The following is a 20,794-nucleotide window of genomic DNA, read 5'->3' as shown; positions in this document are numbered from 1 at the left end:
CGCCGGCGGGCGTCGGGATGCGCACGGCGCGCCTCACGGTCCCTCTGCGGGCGCGCGGGGTCCGCCACGGCGGCGCCGCCCAGGGCACGTCGCTGCTCGGGAGCCCCGTGGGCTGCCCCGTGCGTCCCCACAGCCCCTCTGCGGCCGCCGCCCTCTCCCGAGCGCCGGGGGTCGGGCAGCTGGACCCCGCAGGGTGCAGCCCGGCCTCCCGGGCCCCCGCCCGCTCTGCGCGTTAACCGCGCCCACCCCCGCCCCCTTCAGGGGAACCTGAGCGACTTGGGGAGGCTGCTGATGCAGGGCTCCTTCAGCGTCTGGACGGACCACAAGAAGGGCCACGCCAAGGTCAAGGACCTGGCCAGGTTCAAGCCCATGCAGCGCCACCTCTTCCTGCACGAGAAGGCCGTGCTCTTCTGCAAGAAGCGCGAGGAGAACGGCGAGGGCTACGAGAAGGCCCCCTCCTACAGCTACAAGCAGTCCCTGAACGTGAGTGCTGCCCCCGGGAGCCCGCCAGGCCCGCCGCCCGCCCTCTGGGAGCGAGGAGGTGCCCTGGCCGGGATGCCCACCCTCCCGCCCCGCCCTCACAGATGACGGCCGTCGGCATAACGGAGAACGTGAAAGGGGACGCAAAGAAGTTCGAGATCTGGTACAACGCCAGGGAGGAGGTGTACATCGTACAGGTGCGCCCGGGGCCGCAGCCAGGCTGCAGGGCCTGCCCAGCCCCGTGGGGATCACCAGTGAGAGGCTTCGGCGGAGACCTGGTGCGGAGAATCTCCAGGGGGTTTTATCCCCTGGAGGCCGGGGCCCCGGCGTGCGCGTGCGGCTGCCCCAGGCTGCCGGTTACTGAGCTGAGCCCGGGATGAGGCACAGGGACACTGCAGGGTAGGGGGACTCCGAGTGCCCTGCCAGGAAAACGGGCGCACGTCCTTGGGCCCCGGCTCCTGGCACCTGGACGGCGCAGGGGGCACAGCCAGCCTGGGCCACGCGTCCGCGCTGCCTTGAGCGCCCGGGCTCTCCTGCAGGAACCGTGTCCTCCTCACTCGCTGCTGGAGGCGAGAGATGGGAGAGTGTAGGTGCGTCCACGAGCCCGGGAGAGACCCCAGTCCCAAGAGAGCGAGCCAGCGCCGGGGGTGCCTCACCGGTTACCCCGACAGTTCTCACGCCCTTGGTGGTCTGGGCCCAGATGGCCCTGGAGGGGTGCGGCAGCCCAGAGGCCCCGGTGACCTGCACTTGTTGTCTCAACTCACAGCCCCCAGGCCAGCTCGGCCAGCCAAGGGCCCCACAGAGCCACGGCGGGACATGGGCCCCACACGGGCACCAGCTCGGGCACCAGACCCAGGGATACGGCCAGCACCCCGGCTTTGCACAAGCCCAGGGTCCTCAGAGCCCAGCAGCCCGCCCACACTGCCCTTGGGCCCCAGGTGGAGCCGGGGCAGCTGGCGGGCCGTGCTGGTCCAGCTCCTGGTCACTCGCAGGACGTCAGACCCGTCATCCTTGTCACCTGGGCGACCTCGGGGCCGCTTCCCAGAGAAACGCGCTCTCGGGGCAGGTCGTGGCGCGGGGGCTCCTCCGAGTCAGAGTCAGAGACTGTGCAGGGTGTTGGCCTGGGGGTCCGCGCACCGGCAACCCGCTGTGGCGGGGGGCTTCCCGCGTCCCAAGGGCAGTGCTGTCGCCCCTGACCCTAAGCGTCCCCGGGCGCCTGCAGAGTGAAACACCAAAGCACACGTGTCCCTCGGGACGCACACACTCACTTCCGGGTCTGCTCTGGGGCACAGGCACCGACGCCCGAGATCAAGGCCGCCTGGGTGCGCGAGATCCGGAAGGTGCTGACCAGCCAGCTGCAGGCGTGCAGAGGTGAGGCCCTTCCCTGGGGGCTGCCCTGAGCACGTCTACACACCCGGGGCCACCCACCACCCCACGTGCGGCGTCTGGAGGGGCAGGCGCCCATGCGTGTTCCTGAGCCTGCTGCACTCTTGTCCCCGTAGAGGCCAGCCAGCACCGAGCCCTGGAGCAGTCCCACAGTCTGCCCCTGCCCGCGCCTGCCGGCACCAGGTGAGCCCGGCCACGCTGCGCGTCATCAAGGGGTCGCCGGGCGACCCGGCCCTGCCGCCAGGTCTCCGCGGCCCTCCCACCAGGGCCTCTGGACTGTGTCCCCGCGGTCACAGGCTGCTGGGTCAGTCCCAGCGGGGCAGTGCCAAGGCCTGTGTCCCTGGCATCTCTGACTGTTTTCAGTGCCTGGCGGGCAGCTATTCCGGAGAGCAGGCGAGTGCCAGCACTTCAGGGATGGTGGCGCTCCGGGTGGATGGGGACCGCCCGGCACGGGGGAGGGCAGAGCTGCAGCCGAGGCCCACGGCTCACAGGCAGACGCAGGGGCGCGTTTCACCCTGGCGTCATTGCACCGTTTAGGCCGTTGTTTTTCCTTTATTACTTTATTCATTCACTTATTTTTTTAGTGTTCCTTATATAAGCCACATTTCATTATTTGTGGCTGAAATTAATGATGACTCTAATGATTTATGCCCTAAATAAATAAACTATGGAAAAATAGTTTTAAAGGAGAAAGGATCTCCTGGGAAAAAAAACAACAAAACTGCCTCCTACTTAATAGCTGGGGAGGTGGCTTTTGTTCTCACTTGGCTCCGCCCAGAGTCTGGACACGAGTGGCCATGGCCGTGGCCCTGCAGTAGGAGATGCGCGGCCCAAAGGCCTGGGTAGGAGCTCGTCTTCAGAGACCTTTGAACACTAACCAGGCAACATTCTCTTTCTTTTTCCACGTGTCCAATGTTATCAGTCCCTCGAAAGGGAACACCAAAAACGTCAAAAAGTTGGAAGAAAGAAAAACGGACCCGCTAAGCCTGGAGGGCTACGTGGGCCCAGCACTGCCACCGAGACACCCCGAGAAGGGCAAAGGTGGGTGCCGGGGCCGCGCCTGGAGGTGCGGGGAGCTGCATCGCGGGCCCTCGGCGGGCGTGCCAGGGACACACAGCCCCCTTGGGCACAGGGAAGGTTCTCAGAGAGCACGGGGCCCAGGTGCCTGCGCAGAGCACAGGGGCCTGGGCGGGGGGCCCGGGTGTGACCGCTGCCCTCGGGGCCGCCTGGCGCCCTCTGCACTGCCCTCTCTTCCCCGCAGATGACACGGTCACTAGCTCTACCTCAGAAAGCTCTGCGCTTTCCAAAAAGCGCTTCACCCTGCAGAGCTTTGCTGCCCTCAAAGGTCAGAAAGGTAAAGGCGCCCAGCCCGGCTGGCGGGCTTCTGGGCGGGTGGTGCGCCCGCAGCTGTCTGCCATCCATCCATCCGTGCTCGTGGGTGTGGACGGCCTCGGGAGGGCGTCTGCCTCCTTCACACCAGGGACGCGTTTTCCACTGAGTCGCGGTCTTTCCCTGAAGCTTCTGTGCCTGCCACGCGGGCAGCCAGAGCTCTGTTTCCGGGGTCTTCTCCTTGGAAGGGTGGAGGCGAGCTCTGCTGACGGAGGCCCGCCTGCCAGGAGCTGGAGGTGCCCTTTGCTTTTCTGGTCCAGCTCCTCCATGCGCCCCGCTTCCTGCTTCTTCCCGTCGGGGCCCCAGGGGCATGGCTCCCTCTGCCAGGATGCAAGGTGTCCGCTTCCCGCTGGGCATTTCTAGTGCACAGGCAGGTTCAGAACACCCGATGGAGGTCTCTCAAAGCTTGCCTGGGCTCCTGGGCAGTGAATATACGGGGGAGATACGCGCGGACGGGCCACGAGGCGAGCCCTGAAGTTCCAGGCAGGTCCTTAGAGGGCTTCCCGCCGGAGACGAAATGCCTGTCTCGTCTAGAGGTCTTTTCATGGGTCCAAAAAAGTGGAGGGTTTCTTTTTTTCCAATTTATAAAATACTTTTAAGTTGGCCTCAAACAAGCAAACAAAAAGATGGAAAATGGTGGTCCTTATACTTTGCTGGGTTCGGAGAGCACCGTGCGTGCTTCCCATGCAGCTCAGGAAACAAACCAAGGGGCCGCCTCCTACATGGCGACGCGGATGCAGTCGCCCGCCCCCCGGCCTCGTCCTCCCGCTCTCCCGGGCACCCCCTCACCTCCGGATCCCTCCGCAAGCCCAGTTTTGTTCCCAAGAAGCTGCTTTTTGAGTCCGTGGAAAGCAGCCCGTTGCTGTTGCCGTGTGTGTGTCTCATCCCAGCGTGCGCTCAGTGTTCTCCGCCCCCTCGGCGCTCAGCTCGCGGCCCCTCACTCTCTCTCTCCTGTTCTGTTTCTGCCTCTTCCTCCTTCTGCAGCTTCTCCTACCAGTCCCGACAAAAAAGCTAAGCGGCACCAAGTAAAGAGCGACCCAACGCCTTTTGGTTTACGAGGTAGAGTGGCTCAGCCTTCTGGACTAGCCTGGCACCGTTTCCCTGCCCAGTTAGGGACCCTGTCACCCTCACCCGTCATCTGAGCCACCCAGCGATAGGTCCCTCCCAGCCAGGAGCAGAGTCACTGTTTTGTTCAAAACCTGACGCCCCGGCAACAGGTACCGTGGTGACATCCTGCTTCTCGGTCCGAGGCCTCAGGCCAGGTGTCCCCAGAACCCACAGAGCTGCCCACTGGCCACCAGGTAGCGGCTGCTGAGGCCTGGCTGGCGCTTGGGCTGGGCTGGGCTCTCTACTCAGTGGTTGTGGGGCTGCAGGGCCCCCAGGCCCGTCCTACCTCCCCACTCGTCCCCACGCTCTGGGGACAGCAGCGGGTACCTCCCGCCCAACTGTGCATTTCCTGGAGGACTCAGCTGTGCAGACAGATGGGGTCGGGCTCTGCACTGGAACTTGGGCCTTAGCTTCTCTTTCCCCTTATATTCTGAGGGCGAAGACCCTCCCTGGGAAACCCAAAGCCCCACCCCCCCACCCCGCGGCCCAGGTTGAGGGTCTGAGGTTCGAAGACACGATTTCACTCTGCCCACCGCCCTGCGTTTCCCAAACAATGTGAAGGTCCCGCAGGGATGCAGCTGAGCCAGGTCCCCACACACGCCCAGAGACACCCCAGGGTCGCGTGGACCCTCTCGGGCCTCAGGACCCTCTGCACCCGGGGGGCCCAGGCTGCGCCCTCCTGCTGCCTGAGCAGAAGAGCCCAGGAGCCCCCCCAGCCTGCACTCAGCACTTGTGGGAAGAGGCACCTCCCTGCCATGGTCTCCTGGGAGGGGCTGGTCTGGACCACTTGGGTTCCTGCTTAAGACCCAGGGGTGCCCAAGGCATCTCCCTGCTTTGCTGACTCCTTGTGTGGGACGCTGCGCTCCGCTCAGCTCACTGCAGCGCAGACCCTGCATCTACTGCCTTTGAGCCCAGTGTGTCACCTGTGCTAGCTCCTCTGCTCCCCTGTGAGACAGGTGAGGTGAGGTCATGTCCCGGTAGATGAGTGTGTGAGTGTTGGAGCCTGGAGCCCCTGCCCGCTGCCAGGCCCCTCCTTACCCTCCCCTCCTCCTCCCCCCTCCCCCCCAATCCTTCCCCTCCCCTTCCTCTCTCTCCCCCTCCTCCCGGCTCCCTTCCCCCCCTTCCCTGATCCCGGTCCGTCCTGCATCACTTCAGTCCACAGCAGGTGACCGTGAGCCTCCTGGCCAGCACTCTTGCCAACACCAAGTGCTTGCTTCCTGGGGCGTCACCAGCCTGTAGTTTTCTCAGTGTCAATGTCCGTGACTATTTGATGGGAATGAGAGGACCATATTCATGGTCCCCTTGGACTGATGTCCTCCTCCAAGCCCCCAGCATCCTACACGGAACAAGAGTGGACTGCGTGTTTCCCGCTTCCTCCCGGGTCTCTGTGTTGACGCAGGGACCACCCTGCCTGTCACAGAGGGGCGCTCAGAGGCCCCCGGCGGCTGGGCGTGACCGAAGGGCAGAACTGTCCGTGCACGCAGCTCTGAGGCGAGGGTCTGCATGTGTCCGCCTCCGGGCACTGCCCCTCTGTCCAGAGAGCAGCGCCGTCTCTCTCCCCTCGCTCTCCCCCTTCACACTCATGCTTCTGTTTGGCCGGGAGCCCCATCTCCATGGGGCTGGGCTGGAGCGGTGGGCGTCTGGGGCCAGCTGCCCGGCGCTGGGGCCCCCGGGGGCCCCCACCCAGTGTCCGTCTGAGCTTCCCGCGCTGGGCAGGGAGGGTGGTTAGTGGCTGATGGCTGCAAACCCGCCTGGACGCCAGCCGCCAGGGCCACGGGTCGTGCTAGCCACGCCTCCCGGCTGGGGAGGCAGGGCCAGAGGGCCTCCGGGCCGGGCCTGGCGTGGAGAGGGGCATGGTGCTTTGCAGTCTCTGGGGCGGGGGGGGGACTCTGGGTCCCAGCTCCCTTTTCTGTGAAGACAGAGGCGGCTTCCTGATGCGCCTTCCACACAAGTGTGTTGCTGCCAGCCTGCAGAGTGTCGGCTTTAGGACCGTGGCCCCTCTGCACGGCAACTGCAGGGGGTCAGGGGGGAGGGTGGGGAGGTCCGCATCCTGCCCTTGACCGCGTGGCTCCCTCACACCCTCTTTCCCAGGAAAAAGTGTGCTTCTGGCCACACCAGGTGGAACTGGGTGTGCACGCTCTGTGGGGGCCGTGCTGGTGTCCAGAACCAGGGCGGAGGCTTCAGCCTCTCGCTTCAATTCTGGCACTTGTCGTGTCTCCCATGACGTACCTCCATTGTCCTCCAGACGGGACATGCAGAGGCTACTCTTCGGGGACACACGGCCGTAGAAATGCTGGGGGAGGAGTGCTCACGTAGTGTATAAAGCGCAGCAGAAGCTTCTTCCTGTGTGCCGGCCCCGTGGAGGTGGCTGCAGTTCACACAGGCTGCCTCCGGGGCCCTGGCCTGGGTTGGCCTCCCACCCTCGCCCCGTGGCCCAAGGCAACTCAGACACGTGCTTCGCACCAGGCGGCCAGCCCCGGCCCTGCCCTGGCGCGCTCAGCAGCCCAGCATCGTGTGCGGAGCTGGTCTCCTGGTCAGCCCATGGGTGCTGAACGTTTCAGGTGTTGATTGAAAACGCCTTCCCCTCACCATTTGCATGAACACAGATGGCTGTGGCGCCAGCAGGGTCCCCAGGCTCCCTGGGACGGGCGGGCAGGGGCCTGGTGGCAGCTCTTCCCTGGGAAGCAGCAGAGTCTACTGGCCACACACGCAGCTGCCCAGTGGGAGCTGGGGTTTGTTTCCAGCCATGGAAGCGGGTGCTGGGAGGGCAGGTTCCCCCAGTCGACACGTTGTGGGCGGCGGGATGTCCACAGGTGAAAGGGAGCTTTGATACGACGGACCTTCGGGGGGGTCCTCACCAGAGCCCGTTCCCCTCTAGGTTGGAGCAAAACGTCTCACCCATCAGAGGGACCTGAGGACAACGACGGCTGGTCCAGTGCTGAGGAGCCGATCAACTCCTCAGACGCGGAGGAGGACGGCGGAGTGGGCCCCAGGAAGCTGGTAACCGTGGCTCCCGCCTCGTCGGTGGCACTGCTGGTCCTGGGGTGGGGGTGGGGGGTCCAGCAGCTGCACCTCAGGGGGCCGTGGCTCCCAGGGCCACGGGAGGGACCTTCAGGTGCCAGGACCCTCTGGCAGGGGTCAGTGCGCACCTCCGGCCTGCCCTCACGAGGAGCTTTCTTACAGCTGCATGTGCGCGTGCCTCTCCCTGCGTAAGGGAGCTGCGCTGAGGGACAGATTTGCCTTCTAAGCGAAGTCCTGTTGTAGCACGAGCAGCGCAGGAAGCTAAGTGGCGCATTAGGTCTCCGAGGCAGGAGGGTTCCAACCGCTATTTGCTGTCCCCTTGTGCTCCCCTGGTTCACACCCACTTACGGCAGCAAACAGAGCACCCCAGGGTTGGAGGGGCAGACACAGGTAAATGGAGGAAAGCGGAGGGAGAGTCTCGGTGGCCAGGGCGACCCTTCCCAAGGAGGCCTGAGGGTGAGAAGGGCTGGGCCTTGGGGGACCAGCGGGGGAAACCTAGGCTGGCGGGCAGGGAGGCCGGGCAGGCCTGGTGGGTTTGCATTCTGCGCTCGGTGCTGCTCAGGGCCAGTCAGGGCCCGGGCAAGGTGTCCAGAGTGGGTGCAGCCCCTCCCATGAGGATGAAGGACACCGGCCTGGCGCGCCCCGCCTCCCGGTGCCCAGTCGTGTGTCTCACCGCCCCTGAGGCCGGAGCCCCCATGCTACGGCAGAAAGGCCTCTTCTTCTCAGGGTCCTCACTGTGCGGCACCTCCGTCCACAGGTGTGCTGAGCACCTGTGTGTGCGGCACTGACTGTCGGGCACTGAGGACAAGCGGGACAGAGGGGACAGGAATCCCTCCTCTCCTGGGGCGAAGGACTAGCAAAGGCAGGGCACGTGGGTGGGGGCAGAGGCGTGGCCCAGCAAGAGGGAACAGCAGGTGCAAAGGCCCTGGGGCCGCAGGTGCTGGGCGCGGTGGGAGCACCGGGCACAGGCTGGTCAGGTTCAGGGGTCGCCACGAGCCCTGGCGCCTCCCCGGACTAGGAGGCCTTCCCAGGGTAAGGCGTAGCCCCACCGGCAGCGCTGAGGCTGGCAGGGCTCTCATCCTTCCCGTGGCGCTGGACGCCGGGCACCGGTCGACGCGTGCCCCGCGCCCTGCCGTCCCCTCCCCAGGTGCCCGGGAAGTACACGGTCGCGGGGCCGGAGGAGAAGGGGGGCCCCGACGCGCTGGCGCTGAGAAGCGGGGACGAGGTGGAACTGGTGCAGGAGGGCGACGAGGGCCTCTGGTAAGACCGCCCGCGCGCCCCCGGGGAGCCCGCGCGCACGGCCGCCCCCTGACCGCGCCCCTTGCAGGTTCGTGCGGAACCTGAGCTCGGGCGGCGAGGGCTGGGTGCCGGCCCGCAGCCTGTCCTCGCTCCTCGGCCAGCGCGGCCCCGCCGGCTGCCTGAGCAGCCCAGGTAAGGCCCCCACCCCGACGCCAGGAGCCCGGGTACCACGGGGGGGCGGGGCTGCGCGGGGGTGGGGGCGGGGCTGCGCGCGGGGGCGGGGCTGCGCGCGGGGGCGGGGCTGGTGGGGCGGGGCTGCGCGCGGGGCGGGGCCGGGTCCGCCGGGACGCCCTGCAGCCGCCCGCCCCTTGTCCGCAGAGTCCAGCGCGGGCTCGGCCCTGCTGAGCGCCTCGTCCAGCTGCAGCGAGAGCTGCGCGGCCGCCCTGGCGGACCTGCAGGGGTAGCGCCGCGGCCGCGCCGAGGTCCGGGAAGAGCCTGGCCTGCGGCCTGAGCGCCGGGACCGGCCCGGGCGCGGGCAGGCGCGGAAGGACGGCGGCCGCGCGGAAGGACGGCGGACGGCGGCGCCCCGGGGCCGGCGCTGCCTGCAGGAGCCCGCCGTCTGCGGAGCCGCTCCCGGAGGGCCCGGGGCGGGCGCGCGGGGCTGCGTCGGCTTCTACCTTTTCTTTTAAAGCAGGGATGACTCCTACGGCCATTTTTTTGCGGTACTTTGGCCTCTCCTCTACCAAGAATCACTGTGTTTACATGAAATGACAATTTGATACTGTATTTGATATGACTGTTTTTTGTTACTGGGGTTTGCGTGGCGCCGAGTGACTTGGGGGACACGCTCTCGGGGAAACGGACAGCCCCCCTTCCCTGGGTGGAAGCAGGCCGCGTTTCCGCAGACACAGGCGGTGAGACACCGAGGGAGTCCCTTCACCTGTGTACGTTCATCTTCAGAAGAAAACGTAAACTGTCATTTAAAATATTAACTTTCTTTTCTACGGAAAAATGGGGGACTCTTGATTTTTTAACATGCTTCACTGAATTCGGATATTTTTATTGTTTTTAAAGACTGTGTAAAGATGCGGTTTTTGCAGGTGTCATCTCAACCCACGCTGTCACAGGAGCCCAGGGAAAACCTGAGCTCCCGGCCCCCCGCCTCTCCGCACCCTGTGTGTCCTGTGTGGAACCGCCCTGGGCACAGGAGCGGAGCTTGTTTTATTCACATCAAGGCAGAACTGGAAAGAAAACTCTTCTGTTTTACTGTTTTTTGTGTTTCAGAAACAAGTTCTGTTCTTTGGAAACTTCTCTCTGTCGGGTCCGGGCGGATATTTTTATATGTGCGTGTATATGTCGGTGTTGTACATAGGTACCCCCTGAGGGGTGTGTTTATAGCCTCTAAGCTAATGGCCTGTGTCACTTTACGGCCCCCCCGAGCCCCGGCCCGTGTGTAGGGCCAGACGGCTCTGGAGTGTGTGGTACACGCCGTGCGAGTCGGCAGCTCTTCCTCTGGTGAATGTTATGCGGGAAGTGACGTGTCGCACAAGTTACTTAATATATTGATTGTTCAGACCCCGTTCCCGCCATCCCAGCCTGGGACTGGCTGCTGTTTTTGTGGTCTCTTCCTCATAAAGGCACTTTAAAACGTCATGTTTCAGTCACCATTCCTTTTTTTTTTTTAACTGTGGATGTCAATGAAGTTTAAAAATCAGAGTTCTTTATTGTATGGATGGAATCTGAATAAATATCAGCCACTCTTGCTTTCTGCCTTCATCTGTACAGGCACAGGATCTGAAACTGGGTGGTGGTGTTAGGGCCCGCCTCCCTGGGATGCCCCCCGCCCCCAGACACCAGCGTGGACAGGACGGGCCCAGCACGAGCAGGGCCCCCTGATCTCCCAGCCCTCGACCCCGGCGCCCCTCCCCCTTGCCCTCTGCCAGGGGTTCTCCTGCAGGAATAGGATGAGGTGAGCTGTGTACCTGCGCTCGGCCACCTGGGAGAAACGGCGCAAATAGCAGTGGGTGTAGTGACGCAACGTCACGTCCCCGCTGGCCTGCGGTGTCCCCTCCACCTCTGCGGAGACCCCGTCACCCTGGACCTGAGGGCCTCCGCCCCCCCCCCCCCCCCGTGGTGCCCTCATTCATGCTGACGCCCAGTGCCTGGCAGGTCATTTGTCTGTGGAAACCTGGTTCAGTGGTGATGCTCTGAGGAGCCCTACAAGGAGCAGCACCATTTCCCCACCCGCAAGCCTGTCCCCATTGGGCAATCAGGATGCCCCTCACACAGCTCCAAACACAGGTACAGCTCACCTCTGTTCCAAGGGAAGCTAGGGGCACTGGGCTGAGGGCATCCCCTCAGATCCCTGGCCGCCCAGGACCCCAGAAGGCGACCCTGCTTGGAGACAGGGTCATTGCAGGTGCAGTTAGTTAAGATGGGGTCACGGTGGCCCCTGGTCCAATGACTGGTGTTCTTACAAGGAGCAGGAAATTTGGAGACACACGCGCGCGCACACACACACACACAGGGCGGGGGCAGCCGTGTGCCGGCCAAGACAGAATCTGGGGCGCTGGCTGGGCATGGCGGGGGCACCAAGGGCCGCCGGAGCCCCCGGAGCCGGAAGAGGCAGGAAGGACCCTCCCCAGAGCCTCCGGAGGGAGCGCGACCCTGCAACACCTGCCTCCAGACCTGACATGGGATCAATTCCTGTCACGGGAGCCCCTGGAGAGGAACATGAGGATCCCGAGACCGCGACGCGCGGCCTGAGCAGGCAGGTGGCCCCAGGCTGGGAGGAAGCCCTGGCAGTGGCTGTGCACCGCAGGGAACAGGTGGCGTTCCCGCAGCCCTCGCAGGACAGAGCGCACCCCCACGTTCTCAGCAGGACACGCAGCCCTGCTGCGCTGCAAGGAACGTGAGGTCCAAAGGAATGAGCCCCTTCCTCCCCAGCCGGGAGAAGACGAGCCAGGACCCCAGCAGGTGGTCAGACGGCAGAGCTGCTGCCCCGCCAGGGCCCAGGTGCCGCCACAAAGGCCTGCGAGAGTCCCTCCCCCACCCCTTCACGAATAAACTCCTGTATAACTAAATTCCTAAACAATGCAGCAAGCACTGATGGTGACAGAAGTCCCAGAGGTGATCGGGAAAGTGTTGTCCTCTAAGGACTGCCTTCCACGTGGGGAGGGGGCAGCGGGGACCACGGGGAGCAGCTGGGCCTCGCCACGCCCCCTCTGAAGACAAATGGGCAGAGCGGGTGTCCCCAGCCTCCACCCGTGCACGGAGAGGAGGCCGCTTCCGGAGGAGGCTGGGTGCCCGAGTGAGCCTTGCAGGGTTGACGGCCAGCCCAGTGGGCCCAGGACGGTCCCAGTTTCATCTGGAAAGTCCAGTGTCCTGAGAAACCCTCTGTGCCCGGCGGCCAGGACTGCTGGTCACCCCAGCTGTGGCCTGGGCCCGTAAGCACGTGCGGATCGAGAGCTGGGCCCCCAGGGCCGAGACGGTGGGGGGGCAGGGGCTCCGCTGGGGGTGCGCACCGCTCCCCCTTGCACTCCCCGAGGGGCTCTTCGGCTGAGAAACCAGGCCTGCTGTGTAAGGAGGACCTGAGCAGCCCTCCCCTGTGGCAAATACTCACGTTCAGGCCCCAGATCCGCTCCCCTTTCCCGCAGCTTAGCAGTTCCCCAGCTCGCCCTCCTAGGTCCCGGCTGCCGAGCTCTGAGCCGCGTTTACGCCGCACACGCCACACACGCATCCTGACGCCCGCGTCTCGGAGAAGGAGCCTGACTCCCGGGCCCGGGCCCTGGGGCGGCCCGTCCAGTCCCCCATTCAGCACAGCCGCCCGTCCAGCAGGCACTGGGCCGGGGATCCCACACCCGTGGGTTTGGGAGGCAAGGCCCCCTCCCCCACCCTCTCCGGCTCTTGGAGAACTTTGCCCGCCTCCCCTACCAGGAAAGTCAACAGACAGAGCGACCCAGGGCTTCGCCATGGTCTCCCAGGCCCGGGCGCCGGCTGTCCTCTGCCTTCTGCTCGGCCTGCAGGGGTCCCTGGCGGCAGGTACGTGGGGGAGGGTGGGCGCTCCCGGTTGCCTCTGCTCTGCTTTTCCTCCCAGAGGCAAACGGTGCCCAGACCCTTGCCGAGCACCTGGAGGAAAGGCTTCGGGGCCTTATCTTCCAGACTTTCGGGAGCCGTGGCGTTTCCTGGCCACAGTGGGCCCCCCGCCCCCCGGGCACAGGATCTGGGACTCAGACGTGCCTCTCACGCTGCTCTCTCAGCCTCTTGGTGGGGGGACGTGGGACCCACGTGCTCGGCCACCACAGCTGTGACCGCCCCCACCCCCACCTGAGCAGGAATCCCGGGCAGCTCTGTGAGCTCGCCCAGCACCGAGGGGCGGCTGAGGGGGAAACCAGGAGCCAACACCGTCCCCTAAAATCCCGTTCACGCCAACCCTCAGATCCCACAGCCGACGCTGGGGATGCCGCCTGCCTGGCGTCCTGTGCCAGAGTCGTGCCGCCCGGGGTCCTTCCTGTTTGTCTCCCTTCTTCCCTTAATGTGGCACCTTCTTGAGCCTCATGGAATGTCACTCAGGGTCTCAGATGACGTGTCTCCAGCTCTCCTGATGGCTGGGTTTCTCTGCAGCCTCGGAGCATTTCCTTAGGATAAATGCCTAGAAGTGACGGGACCAGGTCAAGGGTGTTATAACAATGAACATATTGCCTTCCTCCTGCACATAAAGCTTGTGCAGCGTTGCCGGTTGGCAGCCAGGAGAGAGCCCTCCGATTGCAAATTCAGCCAGGCCTGTGGACTCCCATTACCTCGCAGAAGGGATCGCCGGGGACAGTTCCCATCATGGGGGGAGGGGGTGGGACGGTGCAGGCGGCCCCCCACTTCCCGGGGTCTCACGGCCCGCCTCCCAGTCTTCGTCTCCCAGGAGCAGGCCCACAGTGTCCTGCACAGGACCCGGCGTGCCAACTGGTTCCTGGAGGAGCTGCTGCCAGGCTCCCTGGAGCGTGAGTGCAGGGAGGAGAGCTGTTCCTTCGAGGAGGCCCGGGAGATCTTCCGCAACGAGGAGAGGACGGTGAGCGCGCCCGGGGCCCGGGGCCGGGCGGCGGGCGCTGCCTCGCGGGGCTGCCCAGAGGCCAGTTCCTCCCCCCACCTGGCCCCCACACCACGCATCCTCGGTTCTCCACCAGAGAATACTCGTGCTGCGCCCCCACGTCCCCCGGGAAGGTCCGCGGACCCTCTGAAGCCGTCCGGGCCCCGTGGCGGGGCCGCGGGCTGAGCGGCCGCCTGAGACCCCAGCCGGGGCAGCCGGTCCCGCCGCGGGTGCCACCTCAGGCACACTCACGTGAGGACACATTTAGGGCGCCACCGTCCCTCCCCGCGCTGGGCCACGTGGACGGAGCAGCCTTCCCTTCCGCTCCACTTTCAGAAAGATGCACATTTAAACTATCACTTCCCGTGAAGCTCCTCAACAGGGCTGACGGTCAGGTTACGAGGAGATAAGACCATGTCTCCCCGCAAACTCGCAGGACACACATCACACAGGACACATGTCACACAGGACACGCACCTGACACACGACACACGTCACGCTCACCAGACAGAGGCTAATACGACCGATTCCAGGTGCGCTGAGGACGCGCACCCCTCGCGACTCTGTACCACTTCAGTGTTCAGAACCTCCCAACAGTTCTGACCTCGTTTTGCCCTCACAGCAACCCTGTGAGGTCACTGGCCAAACGCTTCCTCGGGAGTCTCTTCCCGATGGGGCCTCTGCAGTGCGCACAGCGCCCGTGCGTCCCTTTCCCACCTTCTCCTTGGTCAGCGGGTCAGCGGATGTCTGGACGGGCGATGGAGCATCAGGGCAGCAGCGGAGGCTCAGGGTGTCTTGTCCACGTTCACAGCTTGGACGTGGCAGAGCTGGGGCTACAGCCTGCACCTTCTGACTCGGGAGAGGACATCTGTGGCCTCTGGTGGCCGTAGCGATGGCGGGGGGGAGGGAGGTGTATATTAGCAAAAAGCACGCTTCCCCTGGGTGCACCCACCTCCTCTCCGGAGGAGAAGCCTGGGTCGAGAGCCCATCATGAGTGCCAGGGCAGAAGCCCCAGCCCGCCCCAGCCCGCAGGCGCCTTCTGCAGGGACCACAAGCACCGCCTCCGGTGCACGCGTGCCTCACGTGCCTTCCTCTGCTCCCCAGAAGCAATTCTGGATTTCTTACAACGGTGAGTAGGTGCTCGGCCGACGTGACCCACCCGCCAGGCCCTCTCAGCATCTGAACACCGCCTCGCTCGCAGACGGGGACCAGTGCGCCTCGAGGCCCTGCCAGAATGGGGGCTCCTGCGAGGACCAGCTCCAGTCCTACATCTGCTTCTGCCCGGATGGCTTCGAGGGCCGCAACTGTGAGACAGGTGAGGAGGCTGGGGCCCCCGGGGGTGCTGGGCACGGCCTGGTGGGACGTTGGCCCCCATGATCTCAAGGGCCTCAACCTGAGTGTCCTGGACCCGGGGTTCTAAGGCGCTAGTTCTCCCACCTGCTGCCCTGTCCCCGTCTGCACTCCGGGCACGGGGACGTACTGATGCACCCAGAGAGGCCCAGGGAGCCACCACATCCCTGCCAGCTTCCACACATCCTGGCGGCGAGGCGGTCGGGGAAGCCCGGCCTTCCCTACTTGCCGTCACAAGGGTAGGCGATAAGCGTTCACGTCCCGGTATTACAGTACCACAGAGCTCAGGGCTCCCCAGATCTCCCTCAGCTTCACCCACCGGCTGGAGGTCAGAGCTCTCTGAAGGCCGACACACGCAGGCTTTCAGTTATCACAGCGAGGAGACGTGGGTTCAGACAGCCGAGGCGCCTGGTGTGAGCTCCCAGCACCTTCTCCCTGAGAGCCCTGGGGACGGTGCTCCATTCCTCGTGACCGCGTGGGACGGGACTTAAAGAGACTCGCCCGCCCGGGATGTGCCCCTGAGCCCCGGTGTCCAGACGTCCCACTGGGGCTCAGGCACAAGGACATGGCTGAACCCCGCCTCCAGCCCCTCCAGGGGTCACGCAGGTGCTGGGTGGCCCAAGGCCCCCAGGAAGACAACACTATTATCAGGCAGATTACATTAAAGGGGGCGACTTCATCAGATGGAGGCAGTCACTTCCCGGGACCCCCCCCCCATTGCACACGTGAGCGTTCCGACTCCGAGAGCTCTCTCGCAGGACCGCGGCCAGAGAGGGAGGGAAAAGGCCAGGGAGGAGGCTCCCCGCCGGCTACCGGGGGCTTGGGTGCTCAGAGGTCCTGGTGTGAATTCACCTCCAGGACAGGCCTTCCCGCTGGTGGCCCTGGACTCGCATAGCGAGCCAACCCCGTGTCCACACCGAAGTTCTCTTCCTCAGAGGCAGGTCGAGCCAGCCGTCAGCCCGGGAGGCTCCGGGCAGCACCAGGGCCTAGAGGCGCAGCAGCCTCCTGGCTCTGGCTGCTGGCTGGACTGGCCTCCGATTGAGCCGGACACGTCCCCCCGTCCCCCGGGGGCCTCTGCTCTCCCCAGGCCGGGAGGGGTGATGGTGTGCAGGCCACCGCATGCTGGCCCCGCATCCCCACTGGCTGAGCTGCTCAGACACGGGACCCCCCAGACGCTGGGTCTCGCCCTCCTGGGTCAGTCCACAGAGCAGGGTGGTACCAGGCTGGCCTGCCCTGACCCAGGGCCCCTGTCGGCCGTGCCCTTTGTCCTCAGACACAAAGAGCCAGCTGATCTGCCCGAATGACAACGGGGGCTGTGAGCAGTACTGCAGGGACGACGCGGAGGCGGGGCGCACCTGTGGGTGCCACGAGGGGTACGCGCTCCAGGCAGACGGGGTGTCCTGCGCCCCCACAGGTAACAGCTCCTGGGGACTGTGTGCTTTCCCGTCCGATGAGCAGTCACCGTCCGGCCACGTGCGCTCCGTGGGCTACGAGGCGGGGGTGGGGGGCGCCGCCGCCCTGAGCGTCTACCAGGTGCTGGCGGCGAGCGCTGCGCCGCGGAGGGGACGGCGGGGCGGACGCGGCCCCCGCCCCAAAGCAGCGAGGGCACAGCGGGCAGGGCAGAGCCCCCCAGGGGCGGGGCGCAAGGAAGGCCGCTCTCCCTGCCCACCCCAGCTCCCTGAGCCGGGCTCAGCGCCACACCCAGGGTCTGTACGGACTGCAGCACGATTCCGGATTCCACACCTCTTCAAAGGCTAGCGCTTTGGAGACAACGGAAACTTTCTCCAAACCAACCTCAAACTAACGGGGCTGTGACTCCCAAAGCTGCCCCCACCCCCGCCCCTACGCTGTGTCTCTTCAGAGGTGGACGTGCCCAGCCTCGTCCAGGAGGCCCGACGTCCAGCTGCTGTCTCTGAACACGTTCTCCTCTGGCCTGGGGCTTTCTTGGAGCAGGCTGGAAAACTAAGAGCAGGGTCAGAAGAGCAGCTTGACTGTCCGAGATGCCGGTCGCCTTACACAGAACATCCTTTACACCTTTAGTGACGTCAAGCTGCACGCCTCTCCCCCTGGAAAATGAGCGGGACCCCGTTCCGAGGACCCTGGGCCTCCTGCCGCTCCGGGCAGGACCAGAGGCACAACCGCCACCCGAGGGGCCCTCGGCCTTTCTCACCAGCACGTCACACGTCCCCACACCTTGCTGACTTTTGTTTTACACAGTTGAATATCCGTGTGGAAAAATACCTGTTCTGGAAAAGAGAAATGGCAGCAACCCCCAAGGCCGAATCGTGGGTGGCTGCGTCTGCCCCAAAGGGGAGTGTCCCTGGCAGGTAAGGCTCCAGGCGCGTTGGGTCGAACGTGGGAACGATCCCGGGTGCGCACAGAGGACTCCAGCCCCCGCGTGTCCACTGTCTGGCCAGCGTCCACCGGTCTTCCATTCCCTTTGCTGGACGGAAACAGCCTTCAAAGCAGCCCCCAACCAGGGCGCACAGGAAGGGGGAGCCCCGGCTGCCGTGATGGGGTGACCTTCCGGCATCTGCTGTGCCCCCCAGGCCATGCTGAAGCTGAACGGGGCGCTGCTGTGTGGGGGCTCCCTGCTCGACCCTGCCTGGGTGGTCTCGGCAGCCCACTGCTTCGACAGACTCAGGAGCTGGAGGAACGTGACGGTGGTGCTGGGTAGGTCGTGGGGTGCCTGCTTCCGACGGGACACGTCCTCGAACGATCGTCTCGGGGCTAAGATTCCAGGCTTGGAGCTGTCACCTTCCACGGCCTGTGAACTTCTCCAAAAAGAAAGTGGATCCCGTACCCGCAGGGCCTCCCACACGCAGCCCTGGGGGCCGCCACAGCTCCCGCCAAGAGCCCCCCACCCAGGGCTGCGCTGCCGGGTGGCTTTAGAGGACGACGAGGGCCCTGGGAAGAGCCGGGGGAACCGGGCACCCCCTGCTCAGCCACCCGCGGCTGCCGGGGCCGACCCCCTTCCCGTGCCTCCAGCACCTGGGGGTCCAGATCCGCCCCGACTCTCACCCGCTGACCCACCGGCAGCCCCAGGAGGCTGCTCGCCTGCCTGGTTGGGGGGGACGCGGGGCCCCTCCTGCCGGAAAGAGCCGCACCCGGGGAGGCAAGGTGGGAGGCCGGGCGGGGCGAGGGAGGGGCCCGGGACGGGGGGAGGGGGAGTCTGGGGGGGAAAGGGAGTGTGGGGGGAGGGGGATGTGGGGGAGGGGTGGGGGAAGGGGGTGTGGGGGGATGTCGGGGAGGGGTGTGGGGGGAGGTGGGGGAGGGGTGTGGGGGGAGGTGGGAGGGTGGAGGTGGAGGGTGGGGGTGGGGGCGTGGATCGGCCCAGGCCGGGGAGGAGGGTGGGGGGAGGAGGGGCTCGGGCGGGGGGGGGGGAGTGTGGGGGGAAGGGGGTGTGGAGGGGTGTGGGGGAGGGGTTGTGGATGGAGGTGGGGGCGTGGGGGGAGGAGGGGCCCGGGCGGGTGGGGGGGAGGGGGGGAGGGGGGAAGGGCCCGGGCTGGGGAGGAGGTAGGGGGAGGGGGTGGAGCGGGGGGAGGAGGGGGTGGGGGGAGGGGTGGGGGGGAGGTGGGGCCCGGGGGGGGGGTGTGTGGCAAGGCTCGGGGCCAGGTGGGGGTGGGCGGGCGAGGCGAGGGGCGGGGCCCGGGGTCGGCCAGCCTGGCCGTGGGCAGACGTGTCCTCCCCGCCCCCCCGCAGGCGAGCACGACCTCAGCCTGGACGAGGGCGACGAGCAGGAGCGGCGGGTGGCTCAGATCATCGTGCCCGACGCGTACGTGCCGGGCAAGACGGACCACGACCTGGCCCTGCTGCGCCTGGCGCGGCCCGCGGCCCTGGGCGAGGCCGTGGCGCCGCTGTGCCTGCCCGAGCGCGGCCTGGCCGAGGGCGCGCTGGCCTCCGTGCGCTTCGCGGCCGTCAGCGGCTGGGGCCGGCTGCTGGAGCGCGGGGCCACCGCGCGCCGCCTCATGACCGTGCACGTGCCGCGCCTCCGCACCCAGGACTGCCTGCAGCAGTCGCGCCGCCGACCCGGCGGCCCCGCCGTCACCGACAACATGTTCTGCGCCGGCTACGCGGACGGCAGCAAGGACGCCTGCAAGGGCGACAGCGGCGGCCCGCACGCCACCCCCTTCCGCGGCACCTGGTACCTCACGGGCGTGGTCAGCTGGGGCGAGGGCTGCGCGGCCGCCGGCCACTTCGGCGTCTACACGCGCGTGTCGCGGTACACGGCCTGGCTGCGCCGGCTCATGGGCTCCCCGCCGCCCTCGGGGGGCCTCGTGCGGGCCCCGCTGCTGTCCCGGCGCCCGCCCGCCCGCAAATAAAGTCGCGGCCGTGCCGGAGGCGCCCGCGCTCCTGTAGTTCTTGGGGCGGGGGACACGGGGACACACAGACCGGGAGGGAGACGCAGAGACGGAGGGGTGGAGAGACAGCGAGAAACTCGGGGGAGGTTCGGAGGAGCTGGAGAGAGAAAGAGACGCCACGGCAAAGAGGCAGACGGAGAGGGAGGCAGAAGGGGAGACGCTGGACAGGCGACGCAGGGGACAGGACGTGCCAGGCTGGGAAGCTGCGGTCACCGCAGGCGGCAGAGGCACCAGCGTCCACCCGCACGGTGACGTGTGCCACTTGCCCACTCGTTTGCCTCTTATTCCAGCATTTCGTCCTCGTTCCAGACAAACGGTTAGCATCCCCCACTCACCGTACTGAATGTCCTTCCAGATCTTTCCTAAGTGTGCGACCTTTACCTCACGCGCTGCACACCTGCTCGCCCCACCCCCTCACAGCAAGCAGCCCTGCCTCCTCCGAGCCCTGGTGGCCGCCCACCCTCCCTGCATCCTCCAGAGGCATCTCCCGGAGACCCGTGTTTATCTTTGAGCTGGTCTCCTTCACAGTCACCAGCTTGGCTGACGTGAACCTCTCACGTGAGGCTGTTTTCAAAGGCAACGGCTTTCATGGACTTGGAGGCTGTAGTTCCCCACCCTGAGGACTGGGTGTCTCCTCCATCTGTGCCCCCAGTAGATGACACCTGCCTGAGGACCAGCAGGGACGCTCCAAAAGTGCAGGTTCCCAGGTCCTGCCCAGCTCGATGGGATGGGGGTAGGGCCCCTCGCCCTACCTTCTTATTGAGTCCCTCAGGTGATGGGCACGCAGGCCTCAGGTGGGGAAGAATGAGGAACCGGGGACCAGGAAACAGGGAGGAGAGTTCCTGACCCCACTTGAACCCGCCCAGTTGGGCAGGGCAACCTGGCGGGCGCCTGCCTCCCTTGGAACTCCCCCGTCCCAGCCTGGGATCCTGCACTCAGAGGGCCGGATGTGCTCTGCCAGACAGTCCGGCCTGTGGAGTGACCAGGGCTCCGCAAGCCCGGCCGAGTGTTTGGGAATAAAGGTTCCCCGGGGCCCACCCACTCCTCTACGCATCACCCACGGCCGCTTAAAACGGCAGCCCTCGGTCATTGGGACAGAGGCCGCCTGGCCGAAGAGACCATCTGACCCACAGACCTCACCTGCTCACCATCTGGGCCTTTACAGAAACGGCTTGCTGCCCCGTCAGGCGGTCGTTTTCTGGGTTCTCACTGGGCACACACGTCAAGAGCCCCGACCCTGGGCCGGACCTCCTGGGGTCGCTGCGGCTCCGGCTCCAGCTCTGGTTCCCTCAGCCGTGCTGCTAACCCTCTCTGCCCCCCGTTTCATCCATCAAATGGGGTCCTGCTCCCATGCTCGTCATGAGGATGAAGCCGGTGCAGG

The 20,794-nt window shown here is 65.8% G+C and overlaps 2 protein-coding genes across 5 annotated transcripts in view; both read left to right on the top strand.

Annotated features, from left to right (window-relative positions):
* Positions 1–9,140, top strand: part of MCF2L (MCF.2 cell line derived transforming sequence like) — a 67,764-nt gene extending 58,624 nt beyond the window's left edge. The window contains exons 21-31 of one of the 4 annotated variants that reach the window (XM_057707769.1): positions 262–483; positions 585–677; positions 1,773–1,851; positions 1,983–2,049; positions 2,789–2,907; positions 3,128–3,220; positions 4,240–4,314; positions 7,241–7,362; positions 8,531–8,643; positions 8,711–8,814; positions 9,001–9,140. In XM_057707769.1, the coding sequence (XP_057563752.1) occupies positions 262–483; positions 585–677; positions 1,773–1,851; positions 1,983–2,049; positions 2,789–2,907; positions 3,128–3,220; positions 4,240–4,314; positions 7,241–7,362; positions 8,531–8,643; positions 8,711–8,814; positions 9,001–9,086 (1,173 nt within the window). In that variant the 3' untranslated portion in view covers positions 9,087–9,140. Of the gene's footprint in view, positions 1–261; positions 484–584; positions 678–1,772; positions 1,852–1,982; positions 2,050–2,788; positions 2,908–3,127; positions 3,221–4,239; positions 4,315–7,240; positions 7,363–7,545; positions 8,644–8,710; positions 8,815–9,000 lie in introns of those variants that run through there. The other 3 variants (XM_057707765.1, XM_057707766.1, XM_057707768.1) reach the window with 3 other exon arrangements.
* Positions 9,141–12,590: 3,450 nt separating this feature from the next.
* F7 (coagulation factor VII) lies at positions 12,591–20,718 on the top strand. The gene is made up of 10 exons (XM_057707829.1): positions 12,591–12,663; positions 13,524–13,684; positions 14,807–14,831; positions 14,904–15,017; positions 16,326–16,466; positions 17,270–17,379; positions 17,602–17,725; positions 18,755–19,366; positions 19,834–19,971; positions 20,579–20,718. Exons 1-10 carry the CDS (start codon positions 12,594–12,596, stop codon positions 20,716–20,718), a joined length of 1,635 nt encoding a protein of 544 aa, XP_057563812.1. The 5' UTR covers positions 12,591–12,593.
* The last annotated feature ends 76 nt before the right edge of the window (positions 20,719–20,794 follow it).

The sequence above is a fragment of the Hippopotamus amphibius genome, chromosome 14, assembly GCF_030028045.1.
Source record: "Hippopotamus amphibius kiboko isolate mHipAmp2 chromosome 14, mHipAmp2.hap2, whole genome shotgun sequence".
Taxonomy (NCBI): domain Eukaryota; kingdom Metazoa; phylum Chordata; class Mammalia; order Artiodactyla; family Hippopotamidae; genus Hippopotamus; species Hippopotamus amphibius.
Note: the sequence above shows the minus strand (reverse complement) of the source record. Positions and strands in the feature narration are given on the sequence as shown.